Source organism: Lacerta agilis, chromosome 1 (genome assembly GCF_009819535.1).
Source record: "Lacerta agilis isolate rLacAgi1 chromosome 1, rLacAgi1.pri, whole genome shotgun sequence".
NCBI lineage: Eukaryota > Metazoa > Chordata > Lepidosauria > Squamata > Lacertidae > Lacerta > Lacerta agilis.
The window spans coordinates 84148490-84166755 of record NC_046312.1 but is presented as its reverse complement, the minus strand read 5'-3'; the positions used below and the strand labels follow the sequence as shown (position 1 = coordinate 84166755).

Here is an 18266-nt window from a genome sequence, read left to right as displayed (position 1 = left end):
GAACGTGGCTCATTCCCACAGAGAGGAGAAACATTTTGTCAGACTGGGATTGTTTCAGACAGGGTCTTAGCTTGAAACAGCTGCAGCAGTAAATGGTTAATGAACTGAATATTACTTTTATCTACAATTTAACCAAGTGGGAGAAATACAGCTACCAAATGTCCAACATACTTCAGCCTGCTTGCTAATCCCCACACTGAATTAATTGATTATAAAAGCAAGGATGTATAATAAAAAGTAAGAGGAATCAGGGTTGTTTTTGTATACTTATTCACTGCATGTTCCATAGCCATGTAAACCCGTTACTTACCGACAGGGCGTGAAAATGCTGGCAGAACAGGAATTCACCATTTGGGATACTTTCAGTGGCCGAGAGCTAATTAAAACAAAAGCAGGTGTTTACTGTATGACACCTGAAAGCCTACTATGCATGACCATCTTGACGGTAACCCCAAACACTATTCTATATCTTTTTTTAAAATGTGACAAGAAACCTTTGCATTGGATTAACAATACAAGGCTACAAAATATATAAGATATAGAAAATACCTGAAGGCAGCCCTGTTTAGGGAAGTTTTTAATCTGTGACTTTGTATTGTATTTTAATATTTGTTGGAAGCCGCCCAGAGTGGCTGGGGAGACCCAGCCAGAGGAGCAGGGTATAAATAATAAATTGTTGTTGTTGTTGTTGTTGTTGTTGTTGTTGTTGTTATAACTTATCCCTTTACAGTTTTTGCAATGGTTCTCAGTAGGGCACTGCTAAAGTCTGTTCCTGACTAACTCATTTTTCCAAATCTACACTTTATTCCTCATTCTTGAGCGATACCCCACGAGCACCCTCAATTAACTTTATTCAAGTTCCTTGTTATGCCCTGGAAGTCATAGACCAGCAAGAATGACGTGCAGAACAGGATGGCTGAGTCAAACGTCTAAGATCAAGTTGGTTAAACGCAATATAAAAAGGAAATGATCACGACCTTTTCCTAAAGAAAAGTATCTATCGTGAAGTATTTCAAAGATGTTTGTAGGCTTGTAGGTAAAGGTGGAATAAAAGGCATAGCTTACACTGCTGATTGTGCACTCCACCCCAGATTAAGTGGGGGCCTTGTGCTTTCTGTACAGTGTGACTGCAGGGTTAAAAATCTTGGCATCACCACTTGCTGTCCAACTTTGTGATTGAGGGAGTGCGCCACATTGAAGCTGTACCGTTTCAGGTGAAGAATCAAGACCCTTCAAGACAACAAAAACAGTTGGAAACTTCATAAATGTCTTTTTAACATAGATACAAAGGAGTTGTTTATTCCCAGACAGAATACTTCTCCCACAACACAGAGACCTGGTGCTCTTTCGCCAGCTTGCTATCAATATCAATATCAATATCAATAAACTTGTAGGGTGCAAAAGGCAATGGGAATATATAGCATCTAGCATCAAAGTACCGGTATGCCACAATTTTGGTTAGAATGAGATTTCTGCAGCTGCAAGTCCCTTCTGTCAAACAGGGGTGCTATAAATCATCCTTAAGGCCATCTACTGAACTCCTATTTTCAGGGCTAACATTATTTTACTCTACATCAGTCGAGCAAGGCAGCCATTTTTAAACCAATATTAAACTTTTACCCATCATTCATTTTGTTCATCTTCTATATATCCTGAAAGTTACTAGTATTTTCTTTTTTATAATATAATTTTTATTATTTTCATTCAAAAGCATAAAATATTACAACATTATAATAACCATTCTGAAACATTTGCTCGTGATTTCCCTCCCTCCCTTCAGCTGGTTTCCAATTTCTTAATAAATTGCATACACATTTCTACTGTCAGTTTCTGTCCTTCAATACATATCAAATCCTTCCATTTAATCATGGTCAGATACTATTTTTATAATGTGTTACAGAGTTCATATCAGCCCTGCTAGGAAAGTTACTAGTATTTTCATACAATTTTGTACCAAGGCCATATACCTACCTGGGAAACCGACTGAATTTGTGTGTAACAAGAGCAGATTTTCCATTGCATTTCTCGCAAGAATATTCTATCTCCTCTGCCTAAGAGACATAATACCAACAATGAATACAATACAAGGATTGTAATCTATCAAACCTTATTTTAGAAACAGGTAACTTTCTATCTCAGAAGTGCAGAGACCCACTTTCTATTTCAGAATTGGCAAATAAATTGTACGGTTCACATCGATTACAGTGTTCTGCAGGAGGTTGATGTCTGTCTAGTGCAGAGGCTACCCTGTGGACTCCAGCTTTATGGGAACTATAATCAGCTCAGATATATGACTAAACCCAACATATGGCAGCATTGAAAGAAGTGTTTTGTTCTATCAATCAGTGCAAATCCATGCATCTTCATTCAGCAGTTGGCACTGCTTTGAACGGGGTTTACTCCCAGGTAAATGTGCACATGATTGCAGCATAGGTTATATTAATGTGAATGGATACTACTGAGGTCTGATCAGCATATGTGTTAGATATTGTTGGTTAGAATTTTGCTACTGGTCTCTAAATGGTTACATGAGTTGCCTTGAACGTTCCAACTAGCTATTTTGTGAACCACCCTGAGACCCCCCTGGTATAGGGTGGTATATAAATTCAATAAATAATTATAATAATAGTGGGACAAATAAGCTTAGCATTGGAAAGGTAGCCTTGCCATGTGTGGGGTCAAAGCTGAGCGGCATAGAATAATAAAGTTATTTCTTCTCGATATGCGTTCTCTGTGCTCTTGCCCAAAGTAAGTACTGCAATATACTTGGAGAAGTGTCGCTTATCCGAGATTCAAACACAAAAACTGGACAGATGATTCCAATATTCCTAACCAAGGACAACTTCTCCTGTACTTGGCCACTCAGTGTCAAAGGTAGATTTATATACCAATTTTCATTGACTCTCTCTCACACCCCACTCCCCATCTCCATGCATAATTCACAAAGGCCTAAATTACTTAGACCGAAAGTAACTTAAAAACCATCCAGTTCATCGTGCTCTACCTGGATCACTGAGATCCTCTGGTGGCTCCCCATGCCCCTGTGATTCAGTTGGCCTTTACTAGGAACCAAGTTTTTAATGTGGCAGGTCTTATGGATTTCCTTGCTAGTAAAGACTTGTCAGGAATCATCCCAGCTCACTTTTAGGTGTTTCCTGAAAACTGTGCTATTCAGACAGGTCTTCAAAATGCAGATTTCTTTCACCATAGCAGTTTTTATTAATGTTTTTACTGATCTTATTGCAACTTTATATGTGGCATATACTACCATGTGTACTTTTATGAAAATTGTGGCCTATAAATATTTAAATAAATCATAACATATGGAACAGAGTATTGCTGCAGAAGCTTGGGCTTCTGTAATATTTTGAGTCTTGTTCAATTAGTGCCAGCACAGCACCTGACCAAACAGTGATTCCTACAAAGGACAATAGGTCTTCACTGTGAGTTGATGGGGGAGCCCATGCAGATCTACTCCGCATTCATCCTTAGCAAGAAGTATTCAGACACTTCGATGGTGAAATGAGGGGGGAAATCTGTTAATGAAAGATATCCTGAATGATATTAAAAAGCCCTGTATATTACATACCCTAAAAAAGAGATCCAAGGAATCCTGGATAGATCGAGATGGATGAAGTTTTTTTCTCCTTGGCAAGTCAATTGAAAGGTCATTAAACTGCTCCCGTTTGGTGACGGTTTCACCACACCTGCATTGAAAAGAAATGTCCTTGTGTATTTTAGTCTACCCACATATTCCCCATTCATTACAAGTTGTATTAGTAACTCATAAATATATCCAAATTTCTGAGTATATGAGTCATACTCAGATATCTTAAGAATAAGTATTACAAAAAAGATGTAATACCATTCTGTAAAAAGCAAAGTAGAATAAATACATATTTTGGCATATGTTTAGTGGAAGAGATAAGAGAATTATTCTCACTGAATTAACTACCAAAGATAGAAGAGAATATGTAATTGAACCAATGAAACATGTAATTTATATTGATAGAAACTGTGTATTGGTGTATTTTGTAGTTATTGTACTTTATTTAATATTATAAAAACCAAAATAAACATAAAAAATAGAAGAGGATATCAAAAAGAGGTCCAAACTGCAACTTCTTTGACAACAATACAGTCGTACCTCGGGGTACATACTTAATTGGTTCTGGGTCGCTGTACGTAACCCGAAACGTACGTAACCCAAACAACGCGTTTTGCGCATGCACGAAGTGTGCAGAATGCTTCTGCGCAGATTGCGCAAGCGGCGGGTTACACTTCCGGGTTATGGGAGTACGTAACCCAAAGCGTACGTAACCCGAGGTACGACTGTAGCACTTATTAAAATGAAGTAGTTGTTTCTAACATTAACATTAATATTCCAAAAGAAGGGATAGAAGGATGGGAGAAAAGTAGAAAAGTATTTATCATTTGGGGCAAAAGAGCTGGAATTACAAAGGGAATGCCTAGTGGTAATGGGTATTACATGACAGCAGCATAGATGGTATAGCTCTCTAGGTGTGAGATCCTGTACCACACCAATGGATGTGATGGAATTCCTCTTCCCTACCCACCCTGACCTTTCTTCCAGCTTAAACTGAAGAAAGTAGGAAAAACCACTGGGCCAGTAAGATACAATCTAAATCAAATTCCTTATGAATACACAGTTGAAGTGAAAAACAGGTTTAAGGACTTAGATTTGGTGGATAGAGTGCCTGAAGAACTGTGGATGGAGGCTCGTAACATTATACAGGAGGCAGCAACGAAAACCATCCCAATGAAAAAGAAATGCAAGAAAGCAAAGTGGCTGTCCAATGAGGCCTTAAAAATAGCGGGGGAGAGAAGGCAAGCAAAATGCGAGGGAGATAGTGAAAGATACAGGAAATTGAATGCAGATTTCCAAAGAATAGCAAGGAGAGACAAGAGGGCCTTTCTAAACGAGCAATGCAAAGAAATAGAGGAAAATAACAGAATGGGAAAAACCAGAGATCTGTTCAAGAAAATTGGAGATATGAAAGGAACATTTCGTACAAAGATTACCACAATTAAGGACAAAAGTGGAAAGGACCTAACAGAAGCAGAAGACATCAAGAAGAGGTGGCAAGAATACACAGAGGAACTATACCAGAAAGATATAGAGGTCTCATGCACCCCAGGTAGTGTGGTTGCTGACCTTGAGCCAGACATCCTGGAGAGTGAAGTCAAATGGGCCTTAGAAAGCCTTGCTAACAACAAGGCCAGTGGAAGTGATGATATTCCAGCTGAACTATTTAAAATCCTAAAAGATGATGCTGTTAAGGTGCTACACTCAATATGCCAACAAGTTTGGAAAACTCAGCAGTGGCCAGAGGATTGGAGAAGATCAGTTTACATCCCAATCCCAAAGAAGGGCAGTGCCAAAGAATGCTCTAACTACCGCACAATTGCACTCATTTCACACTCTAGCAAGGTTATGCTTAAAATTCTACAAGGCAGGCTTAAGCAGTACGTGGACCGAGAACTCCCAGAAGTGCAAGCTGGATTTCGAAGGGGCAGAGGAACCAGAGACCAAATTGCAAACATGCGCTGGATTATGGAGAAAGCTAGAGAGTTCCAGAAAAACATCTACTTCTGCTTCATTGACTACGCAAAAGCATTTGACTGTGTCGACCACAGCAAACTATGGAAAGTTCTTAAAGAAATGGGAGTGCCGGATCACCTCATCTGTCTCCTGAGAAATCTCTATTTGGGACAAGAAGCTACAGTTAGAACTGGATATGGAATAACTGATTGGTTCAAAATTGGGAAAGGAGTACGACAAGGCTGTATATTGTCTCCCTGCTTATTTAACTTATATGCAGAATTCATCATGCGAAAGGCTGGGCTGGATGAATCCCAAATCGGAATTAAGATTGCCGGAAAAAATATCAACAACCTCAGATATGCTGATGATACAACCTTGATGGCAGAAAGTGAGGAGGAATTAAAGAACCTTTTAACGAGGGTGAAAGAGGAGAGCGCAAAATATGGTCTGAAGCTCAACATCAAAAAAACTAAGATCATGGCCACTGGTCCCATCACCTCCTGGCAAATAGAAGGGGAAGAAATGGAGGCAGTGAGAGATTTCACTTTCTTGGGTTCCATGATCACTGCAGATGGTGACAGCAGTCACGAAATTAGAAGACGCCTGCTTCTTGGGAGAAAAGCAATGACAAACCTAGACAGCATCTTAAAAAGCAAAGACATCACCTTGCCAACAAAGGTCCGTATAGTTAAAGCTATGGTTTTCCCAGTAGTAATGTACGGAAGTGAGAGCTGGACCATCAAGAAGGCTGATCGCCGAAGAATTGATGCTTTTGAATTATGGTGCTGGAGGAGACTCTTGAGAGTCCCATGGATTGCAAGAAGATCAAACCTATCCATTCTCAAGGAAATCGGCCCTGAGTGCTCACTAGAAGGACAGATCCTGAAGTTGAGGCTCCAGTACTTTGGCCACCTCATGAGAAGAGAAGACTCCCTGGAAAAGACCCTGATGTTGGGAAAGATGGAGGGCACAAGGAGAAGGGGACGACAAAGGATGAGATGGTTGGACAGTATTCTCGAAGCTACTAACATGAGTTTGGCCAAACTGCGGGAGGCAGTGAATGATAGGCGTGCCTGGCGTGCTCTGGTCCATGGGGTCACGAAGAGTCGGACACGACTGAACGACTGAACAACAACAACAAACCCACCCTGACCTCTGGAGCAGCAGAGAAAAGGGAAAGAAGGGAGACAGAAGTGTAGAACAATGGAACAAGGGGGAAATTGTTAAAATACTTACATTTTACATATGATAGAATGTTGAACTTCAAATTCTAAGTTTGTAATTACTGGGCATGTGTACACTCTGGTGGCTGACAAGTCATCAGATATACGTCCTAGAGAGCTGTCTTCACCAGAAATTGGCTCAGTCTTCCAAGTTTTGTTCAGCTTCTCCACGTCCTCCTTCAGCTGATCCAAGCACTGACTTAAGAATTCATGAGCATCCTAAAACCATGTATTCATTAATAGTGACTTTCAATGCCCATTCACACATTTATTTAAATGTATCTTATATATAAACCAAATTTACCTCAATTTCTTCAAGAGGGTGAGGTTCCAAACAATACATTCAAACCAGAATCCACACACTCAACTCAATTTGAATTACAAATAACCCAAATAACTAAGTTTTAAAACATAGTTCTAATAAAACCTAAAATTCTCTTCCTTACTAGGTCTGTGTACTTGTGGTTTTCATTTCCCGCCAATAATCACAACTTTGTTTATTTAAGGTGAAAAACAACAAAACAGAAAAACGACCTAGCTTTAACCAAACAAAAGCAAATTAAGAGAGAGGCTATGGAAAAAAGAATGCAAAAAACAATAGTGAACTAAACATATTTACTAAACCAAAACACACATTACATGTATACAGAAAGATACCATGGGACCAAATGCATCTCATGCTTAAAGGGTATTTTTCAGTGGAAAATTATAAAAAATTTAAAAAGCAAACCCATAAATTACTGAAAAACCCAAAGCCAACAAGTAAAAAGTTTGGTAACATTTACAGTTCCTAAATCAAGTCACCAGCTACTGTTAAGAAAAACCAGAGGACGAGGATGAACACCTTTTGTAGCTGAGATGTATTCAGGCCTTTGATATATTTTCTGCACATTATTATATTATTAGATTCTACAGTGTAATTTATTGTATATTGATATTTTGGTTGAATACAAACCTTTAACCTATCAACTTGCAATTTGACAACTGTCAAAGGATTTGGGGGGGGGGGGGGAGAAAGAGAAGAGAACTCAGCAAAAGTAACGAAAAGAGAATGGAGCTTCCATCTCTCTTTTCTTTTTTGAAATGTTGTATCATCAAAATACAGGGAAAGAATTAAGTTTTTGAAAAACATGCTTCCACTGTACTTTTCTTTTGTGAACAACAAAACATATAAGCATAACAACCAAGTACTGTTTTTAACACTCGATTGGGAGCCGCCCAGAGTGGCTGGGGAAACTCAGCCAGATGGGCAGGGTACAAATAATAAATTATTATTTTTATATATAAGTAAGATTTGGAAAATGATCACTGAAAAATCTACCCACAAGCCCTCCTGTCCTTGTAACATCTGCCACTGCTTGTCAATAGTCAGTCACATGCCACTAACTCTGCAAGTTTCCTGACCTGCCTAGAAAAACTACGGACTCTGTTATGCCGCTCTTTTTGCGTCAATATTTCCATAGTTGGTCACATCACTCCTTAAAATACTTCAGCTGCTAGAAAGCGCAATACTTACATTTTGCATGTAACCAGAGAATCTCTCTGCAGTAGCTGAAATTGCATTTTTCACCTTCTTAAGTAGGTCTTTCTTTACTTCAGGGCTACAAACATCTTTTTTAGCAAGTAGATGGGTAAAGCGCCTAGACAAATTCATGCAGTGACATTTAAATGTCAAAAAGCAAGTTAGGCAAGTTAACATACCCTTAGAAATTTGTTTGCACTCCCTCCCATTATATTGCATATATTTTAAAATCAACTCACATAAAATATATTATGCTTATTAGTAGGATCTTGTATGAGCAGTGTAAAAATGACTGGTCCAATACCCTTTTTATAGGAATGTATTTTCAAACTTTGGTATGCCCCTCTCCACAAAACAAGGAAACCTATGACTTACTGTTTTTCTAAGCATCCATTAATTGTGCTTGCAAAACCTTTTCCAATACAATGCACACATCTATTCATTACCATAGCAAAGAAAGAGGAAAGAGCAGAGGCTCAAAAAATGAGGAACTGCAGTAATAAAAGCAGCAACCTTAGAAAATATAGGACTTGATCAAAAAATATGTGCAAGAACAGTTACAAATAGCACGCCAAATCTGAATGCTTCTTTTGAAGCTGTACTAGGAAAAAATGTTTACTTAACTCACAAAGCTGGTGCTTACCTGATAAGTGCATTGTTTGGAACTTTTTTCCATGGGATATTTTGTTTCAAAAGATCATTAGCAAATGATTGAATTGAAAATAGAGATTGTAAAATAGCATTCATGTAACAGGTATTCCCCAAGTTTGTAAACCTGTGAAGAAGCACACAGTGATACAGTTGTTACACTGGAACATTTCCAACACATATATTTTACGCTGACTACAGTGTGCAGAACTAACATGAGTTTGGCCAAACTGCGAGAGGCAGTGAAGGATAGGCGTGCCTGGCGTGCTCTGGTCCATGGGGTCACAAAGAGTCGGACACGACTGAACGACTGAACAACAACAACAGTGTGCAGACACTGATTAGGGGTAGGAGTCTGTCTGCTTCAAGTATGCAATGAATAACAATCATAACATTACACAACAGTGTGGAAAGATTTCTAAACAAACGTTTGTATGATGCTTATAGATAAGAGCCAATTAGACCCCAGATTCCATTTAGGCATCTTAAGTAGTAGACCTGTACTTGTAAGGTCTGTAAGCATGATCTTATAAACTGTCATCCAAATTACCCAGAAGATGCTTGTGACAAATCAATCTGAAGATGTTATTAATTTTCTTCAAACATAAAAAATGATTTTCTTTTTTTTTCTTTTTTTAAAAGGCTCTTGAAACCATGCAAGGAATGTGGAAGAGGGGGAAATGAATAGATTTGCCACACACTGAGATTCCTTATTATCACAGATTGTTCCTAGAAACCTGATGGGCAATCCTCAATACAAGGAATCATTACTTCACATGTTTAATTTGCAGACGAACAGGTAAAAAAGGAAATAGAAGAGAAAAAGATTTAGGATGATGAAAATACATTCAAAACCCTAATTGTAAAACAGGGCATGTTGTAAGAATGGAAGTACCATATTTTTCCGTCTATAAGATGCCCCCTTTTTAGGGGGACTCAGATTTAAGAAAATGGGGGGGGGGATGTATGATGTATCCGTGTATAAGACACCCCCTAATTTTTCCATTATTTTTAAGGGAAAAACCTAGTCTTATACACGGGAAAATGTGGTAACTCTGGTCCACCCTTGTTCAATCTACAAAGCTATTAAATTGTTAAATACTGAGTTTGCATGAACATAAGTGGCAGCCCTTGCTCATAGGGACTCTAACTTAATGTTAAACATACAGCACAAACACAAAGAATAATAGTTTTTAAAAATGAAGACATGGAGATATGGTGCTGGAAAGGTATCTAGTTGTAGAAAAAGCTGACAAGTCGGATTTGTTTCTGTGTAACCATTACCTAAACTGAGCACACAGTGTGCCCACACACAGATACTGAAAATCTAAAAACTTACCCTTGCAGTTGCTGCTGTGGGTGAGTGGAAAGGGGAACTCGTGGCTTGTTCCAACCCATGTAATCCTGGTTAGGTCTCATTTTTTTAACAGAGAGAGGGGCTGGCTGAGAGAGAAACCCCAAGCTTCTTTTCGCAGAAGGAGTCTGATTCAACAGATTAGTCCTACAAGGTGAGATGGATAAATAGAAATCAAATCCATCTCAAGAATAACAATGCCAGCTACTGCTGCCAGTGATATAGCAGCAGTCATATTCCATGAGCATTGAGGATGCTTCGAATGGGGATGCATCAAAACGAAGTTATCACAAGGTGGCCAGCCTCCCAAAATGTTTGTTCATTCTTCCTCTTCCTCTCACACACGCAGGATGCTTTGCATCCATAGAAGGGCCATAAGTGATTATGAATCACATTTATACAGCCTACGAAGACTCCTCTGAATATTAGTCACAGACCCCACTAAAGAGCATCACAATTCCAGCTCCCTGTTATAGATAAACCTGCTGAAAGTAGAAGTAAAAATAATTCTAAATTCATTTTTCAACTTGCACGGTTTATAAGCATGTATAACAAGTTCTGCATAAAAATACTTTACAGTTGAAGATCTCACTTTTGGAATAAAGCATTGTGAAATAAAATAATAATAATAATAATAATAATAATAATAATAATAATAATAATAATAATAATATTGTATACCGCCCTTCATCCAAAGATCCCAGGGTGGTTCATAACAGAAGAATATAAAATACATAATAAAACACAAACAAAAACCAATAACCTCCCCAATAAATAAATGTCATCTGTTCCCCAAACACTTAAAATATGTGCACTTCCATTGCTGTTCACAGTGCTAAATGAGCAGAAATAAAATTTGGCTAGCATTCTGAATACCCCATAGGCATGGGAGTTTGAAGCATAATACACAGTTGTAGCAGATACTAGATGAAGCAGGCTAGACCAGTCTTAGCAAAAATAATACCTGCTTTCTATCTCTCTAACCCATGGATGTAATTACTGGTCATACCAGATGAGCCTGAAGGGAGTTGTAGTCATAGAATCATAGAATTGTATAGCTGGAAGGGACCCCAAGGGTCATCTAGTCCAATCCCCTACAATGCAGGAATCTAAACATGCTCCTCCCCCCATCCAATCTGAAACTATATTGGACCTTGCTTAGCTTTGCAAATGTACTAGCAGTTTTATTGCTGCACCTTTGGCAGGCCACAGGTTACCACCCCTGCTCTAATCTCCTCCTAGTTACACCAACACGGTGTGCACATTTCTGTAGACTATCATCAATATTACTCTATCCAAGAAAGCTTAACATAAAGGTTTTTCCTGACTGTAGTGGATGATTACTACCTTTTGGGAAAGGCATTGGATGGCAGCCATAAGGCATATAAACCATTAGGTACTCTAGTCTTGTATGTACTAAACAACCAAGAGGTTTTCTGTCACTGTAGAAAAGGAGCTTCCCTGGCCGCAGCTAGTAGATGAGGAAGATGCAACAACCTGAAAGCCACAATTTTTTTTTTTTTGCTTGGGTACAAAGGTCTGCCAAAATGTCTTGCTGACTAGTATTGGTCTGATCTGCATGTGTGTATTTACACATTTATACAGGAAAGGGCATGCACTCTTATATCACCTAGATGTATTCAATTAGCACAGCACCTAGCATTTTATGATTTGCTTACTCCTGTGCAGAAAAGTTTTGAAATTGTGCTAAGAGTAACATAAGAAGCTGTTTTCATGAACGAACTACACCATTTGATGAATGGAGCACTGCAATGACCAATAATTTGAAAGAAAATAGCTAAGGAATGCTGTACTGTACTTACCTGTCCAAATTAGAACTTCCAGCTGAATAATCCTTTGAAGATGATCTGCTACCATAAAATGAAGAGGATTGTAAAGGCAAAACTCCTTAAAAGGAAAAAGAAATCAATTTCTGTAAGAACTGTCTTAGAAAGTCAACTATACAACTGTTCAACTGTCAACATTTCAAAGGAGATGCAACAATTAAATTGTGATTAGTTTCTGCCAAAAGCTTCATCCCTGCTATAAAATACTGCAATGGATATATCTGTTAGGCAAAATACAGATATTTCACATCATATGAACCTTGGGAATCTTTTGCCCTTATCACTTCTCAAAACTCTATGCTTTGGCTACAGCAATGAGATTTATAAGCTACATCATGGCTTCACTTAACCTCCAGAAAGCTTAGTTTTATGCAATATAAGTGGATGTTTGTGTAACTATATTACACACAAAGTATTTTAAAACCCTCCAAGACAGGACATATGCGCTTTTATATTATATGTGGAGGCACAATGTAGACTATTAGGGTTGCTTTGCTAATCTGGAAACTTCAGATTCAAAGCCAGAAGAAGAAAGAAGAATGCCTTTCCCCAGCATAAAGGTAAAGGGTAAAGGGACCCCTGATTGTTAGGTCCAGTCGCAGACGACTCTGGGGTTGTGGCGCTCATCTCGCTTTATTGGCCGAGGGACCCAGCATACAGCTTCCGGGTCATGTGGCCAGCATGACTAAGCCACTTCTGGAGAACCAGAGCAGCACATGGAAACGCCATTTACCTTTCCGCCGGAGCAGTACCTATTTATCTACTTGCACTTTGTCATGCTTTCGAACAGCTAGGTGGGCAGGAGCAGGGACCGAGCAACGGGCGCTCATTCCATCGCGGGGATTCGAACCGCCGACCTTCTGATCGACAAGCCCTAGGCTCTGTGGTTTAACCAACATAGTTTCCAGCAAACATCTACTGAGTGATTATATTATAATTACACCTGGAACAGTCAACTTTAGTCTTACTTTTTACTGAAAATACACAGTGTATTGTTCATCACAATAAATTTAAAATGCTATCTCCTAAATTTCAATGTAATATGGAATGCCTAATTTAGTTGTTATCTATAGGGGGAATTAATTTATTGATCAACATGGTGGAATAATAAGGAAAATCAGTGGGAATTCAGAAAAAAAATTACAGACTCATTTATGTAATATGCAATCGTAGCACACTCTCCTCCTTCTAATTCCCCCATTTAAACAATTATCAAGATAAAACTCTTATTTGGACTTCCATACTTTCAGCTATCCTCAAGCATATGGTTTACATTTAAATTTTTGCCCTTCTAATGTTTCTCAAGTGAGAACAAAAATAATTTCATTATACAGAGACTTTTAGAAGCTCAGTTTTCAAAATACAAACAAAATGTGTTTAGTTTTGAATTGTTAGACATTGTACAAGATTGTCAAAAACAGTATCATTTTTTTACCTGATGTCCTATTCTCCTCAGTCTGTTTCAAGCTCATCTGTTTTTCCCTGCTGTTATATAAGAATTTCCGTGCTGGATCAGTCATGGCTTTGTTATTGCTGCAGATAAACCCATATAACTTTAAATAAGTTATGTAAAACAATATTGTACATCACTTCCCTTGGTTTACATGTATTAACCACCATTACAAGTTCCCTAAAATCTCAAGTACAGTGCAACCTCGTGTTACGTACCATCCTCCTTACAAATGCTTCTGGTAACGAGCTCCGCTAACCCAGAAGTAGATGCCCCTAGTTGCGAACTTTGCCCCGGGATGCGTGCGGAAGTCGTGCATCAATGGTGCAGCAGCAGCAGGAGGCCCCATTAGCAAAAGCGCACCTCATGTTAAGAACAGTTTCGGCTTAAGAAGGGAACTCCAGAATGAATTAAGTTTATAACCAGAGGTACCACTGTATACTATTCGGTGACTGTCAAATTTTGGGGGCCTATATGGAATTTTGAGAGGGTGCTGGGTGCACCAACCTGTCTGCTCACTTGTCTCCCCACCACTCCCTCAGACAGACAGCGTGTACACACACACACTTTTGCTTTTCCATAGGGTCTGTCAGATCTAGTGGAACTAAAACGGATCCTTCTGAATTTGCATGGTTTTACCAAAAATAGCATCAAATTGCAGCTTACAATGGCAGAGCACACAATAAATAAAAACTAAAACTAAAGTCAGAGATCCAGAAACTGCTAGCACCACAAATATAATGACCCAAGGCATAGACATTTATGATTTTTGTATAGGACATGATAACAAAAAAACAAAACACACCTCTGGACACTAAGGTGACCTATGATATGATTGTAATTTTGAGGAGATACATTGTAAAAATTATAATGATTTATAAGGATCTGTGCCTCTGATCCACGTTTTTGTAACATATCTGCAACATTGTTTTTATGTTTTAGTGAATGGACACAGATACCTGTGGTCTGGGGGACTCCTGAAAAATCATAAAACAATTTCAAGAGAATCATTTTTGTAGATCCAACTTGTGTGTGTGCACACATTACTTCTGACAGTCCATTCTTTTTCTCTTTGGCATGCTCTCCCTCCTGACTCATATAGGATCCCCCTTTCTTCTTCCCATCTACAACTTAAAAGCATTGGAAGCGTTGCTGGATGAAAACAATGATCCATCTGGCATTCTGATCTCACAGTGGCCAACAAAATGCTTCCAAGAAGTCCACAAGCAGGACTTGACTGCAATAGTACTCTTCCCATTTCTGCTCTCTCCAACTCATATTCCTGCTTCCCCTCTGGTTACTGTTTCCGTCCCGTCTCACAGATCACTCCCTTTATCCTACTCAGTCATTCTTCTTTCTGTTCAGCTGCTCTTAGGTGCCAGTTTGTAACTTTGAAAAGCCAGAGAGCTTAAATTAAAAGGAAAGGGTGTTGCTCTTCTAACTTCATTTTAAGCTCCATATAGTTTGCAGGAGTGAGGAGAAGGTATAAAGACTTTGTGGGCCTCATGGGAAGTCCTCAAGGATGCCACTGATTCCACTGGCAACCACAGCAATACATCTTGTTAAAAATACCCTAACTACACTCACTGATTCTAAAAAATAATAATCTAACCTTACATTTTAATAGTAAAATTATAAAAGACCATTAGATTCAAATCACTCATTCAGTAATCACCATGAAGGGCAACTATGAAGAACATTTTAAACTGGCATACTAAACTAGAAACATACAACATTCCATATTTCTGAATCCTTACAATTTTCTAGTGCACTAACACTTCATGTTTGCAAGGCATTATGAAATAAGAGTGAAGAGAGATTAAGGAGTTTTTTTTCAACAGAATTAATATGGGGGGAGAGGAATAAAAAGTAAGAACCATAACAACATACGTTGATGAATCATTCTCTTTTGGGTAATCTTCATTCATCTCAGAGGTAGGTGGTGTCCTTTTCCTTCTTTCACTGTTTTAATAGAAAGGGGGGGGGGAATCCTTTAGTCAACTGGGAAACAATGTGAGCCCAACTCACATTCTCATGCAACCTCCATAAGCCTTATCATAAAATGTAAAAATGGTTAAGTGCCTTCCAGCTAGTTTAGAGTTAAAGCTTTTCGTACATTTTCCAAAGAGTGTTCATAAAGACATGGAAAAGCAGTTTACTAATACCATGTTCAAAGCTATTGATGTTTTAATGAATGCATACCGAAGGCTGCAGTGCCTTAAAAGTTTATTTTCATACCGGTTTTCCAACAGCCCTGTTCTGTGAGGTGTTGAAGCAGCAGAAGGACTAGAAATGGTAACTCGGTAGCCAGGCATTCCAGTTACTGAAGAATTCTTAATTGATGCCCTTCCTGGGGTGCCCAGCACCTTACGAAGTTGAGTTTCATCTTTATTTTCTACAATCCCTTTTTTTGAAGGAGTCTATGAGAATCATAAACACTGTAATCAGTACAGCATACAGTATTTCAAATCATGGACCCATTTCATAGATTCAGTGGCACATATGCTATCAGCAGGCCACCTGGCAACCCAACAAAGACTGCATATGGATTACATCTGTAGTAACTGGCACTTTCATACAGAACTTATAAATAGCTGCCATAATTTTACTGCAGTAGCCATATTTCAAGTTGCCATGATGACAGACTTCGCTGCAGTCACTGATTCACGCATAGGATCCCAAATGGACTGTGAACCTGCTAGATTACCTGTGTAGGTTCACCAGATGCCTGGCTATATGTAACCAACTCACACCAGAAATCCTCTTTGGCCGGGTTGCATATTGTAAATGAAATGCAAAAAGAATAGTAGAACAGTTTGAAGAACAAGATCTTAGAAGGCACCTCCTTACCGTCCAAATAAAAGTAAGATACAGGTGTGGTATTCAAATTTAGTCTCAATCAGCCTCTAACTACTATTCCTTTATTCGGTGGACTAGACTACAAGTGATACAGAGTCAGAAGCAATATATATTCTTTAAGAACAGTGGCCTGAAACGGAACCTTGAACTTATCGTGAGTGTTCCTTCTCCTTGGAGATGGGAGGGCATCCTGCGAGAGTTACTCCACCCATCAGTCTCCAGACGAAGGGCTACACTGAACTTCCTATCTCCGCTCTTGGTGGGCGGGGGGGGGCTGTCTCCTCCCAGTTCGAAGACAAAATTTAGAAACAATTGCCGCAAATGTGTCCAGTGTGGCATTCTAAATTGATCTGAAGCTTCAGGAAAAGGAAAGCATTTGTGTCAGAGGCACCAATATGGCTGTTCCCCAGACTGAGCAGGACAAGAGACCTTCTGGGATTGGAAGAAGTCGAAACTGGTAGCCAAGGCTGACAGACCCACCTACTGAAGGTGAACTTAAAAATGTCATCTCCCTGAATAGATGAATGAAATAAAAAAACTATTTTATTCTTCCCTACAGACACGAAGAAGGTTCTGCCCAATCTCTCTTAGGTGCAACAATTTGGGGAAGAAGGACAGGAAGCAAAGTTACTTTATTCTGTAGAAGATAGTTTTAACCTTTGAGATCAGTGAAATATCAACCTGTGGGAATAAAGGGACTTTTTCCATATCTGGTGGGAATGCCCACAGGCTGTTTTATTCTGGAATGAAATTTATCAGGAGATATCAAAGATTATTAAATACACAAATTCAAATTTCTCCCATTTATCACTACTAAATATGTGGACAGAAAATATTTATTGTATACAGCAGATATAGAAAAAGGAGCATAAGAAAAGAAGGAAAAAGATTAAAATACCTGGTTTTCAATATATGGGAATTGCCTGTTAGAATCCTTCTGCGTGGTTCTACTGCCCAGAACACCAAAACTGCCAGACCCTTGGGATGATTTCACAGCTACAACAAAAATACACCATTTAATGATTTTTAAATGTATATACAGTAAGTTTTACTAGATTTTAGCCTAAACAAGTAGTGAAGTCATTTCCCCACACTCCAAATCTACAATTAACACTAACCTGGATGAACTCCATTTTGAACAGCCTCCAGAAACTGCTTCATTTCCTCTGCATCCTTAGGTGGTATTTTATCCACAGTCAGGAAACTAGAATCCTTTAATGATATCATCAAGCAACACAGTTTCCCTCTACTTGGTCGCACATTCACAGTTTTTATATTATGGTTTAGCTGTAAAACAATAAGCATCATATGGATAGTTTAAAAGATACACATTTCCATACTAAGAAAGATGCATTTAAATATGCTTCACACTGACAGACTATGTATGTTCATATGCTATCCCACACCAGTAAACAATTCCTACTCAGTACACTTTAAAAAACAATTCCCTCAGCTCATATCTTTGCATTTTTGCAACACTTATGAGTACACATTAAGGATAGTGAATATAACAAAAAAAAATTACTAAAGAAAAATTTAGTTTCCATTTATGAAGGACTTTTAAACCATAATAGATTTGTTTTAGTCTCTAGGATTTCTCCCCCCCCCCCCAAAGCAATAGCAGCAATGCTGGCTATCTTTCCAAACTAGACAACATAAAAATGTTGTAAATAGAAGAAAAGAGATGAGCTGTGCACCAGCAGCCAGCTAGAAATGCTGTGAAATCTTATGCAGGAGTCTTACTGTGGCCATTGGGGCTTACTTCCAGATTAGTGTGATAAGACTGTAGCCTTGGAT

The 18266-nt window shown here is 38.7% G+C and overlaps 1 protein-coding gene across 2 annotated transcripts in view; it reads right to left on the bottom strand.

The window, feature by feature from the left end:
* Positions 1-18266, bottom strand: part of USP37 (ubiquitin specific peptidase 37) — a 32654-nt gene that overhangs the window by 10187 nt on the left and 4201 nt on the right. For both annotated transcript variants that reach the window (XM_033160970.1, XM_033160979.1), the window contains exons 3-16: positions 17588-17756; positions 17368-17465; positions 15849-16030; positions 15501-15572; positions 13596-13693; positions 12137-12221; positions 10299-10460; positions 8955-9086; positions 8306-8429; positions 6803-7008; positions 3590-3707; positions 1972-2051; positions 1066-1230; positions 311-376 (exon numbers count right to left, since the gene is read on the bottom strand). In XM_033160970.1, coding sequence (XP_033016861.1) covers positions 311-376; positions 1066-1230; positions 1972-2051; positions 3590-3707; positions 6803-7008; positions 8306-8429; positions 8955-9086; positions 10299-10460; positions 12137-12221; positions 13596-13693; positions 15501-15572; positions 15849-16030; positions 17368-17465; positions 17588-17756 — 1757 coding nt within the window. The remainder of the gene's footprint in view (positions 1-310; positions 377-1065; positions 1231-1971; positions 2052-3589; positions 3708-6802; positions 7009-8305; positions 8430-8954; positions 9087-10298; positions 10461-12136; positions 12222-13595; positions 13694-15500; positions 15573-15848; positions 16031-17367; positions 17466-17587; positions 17757-18266) is intronic.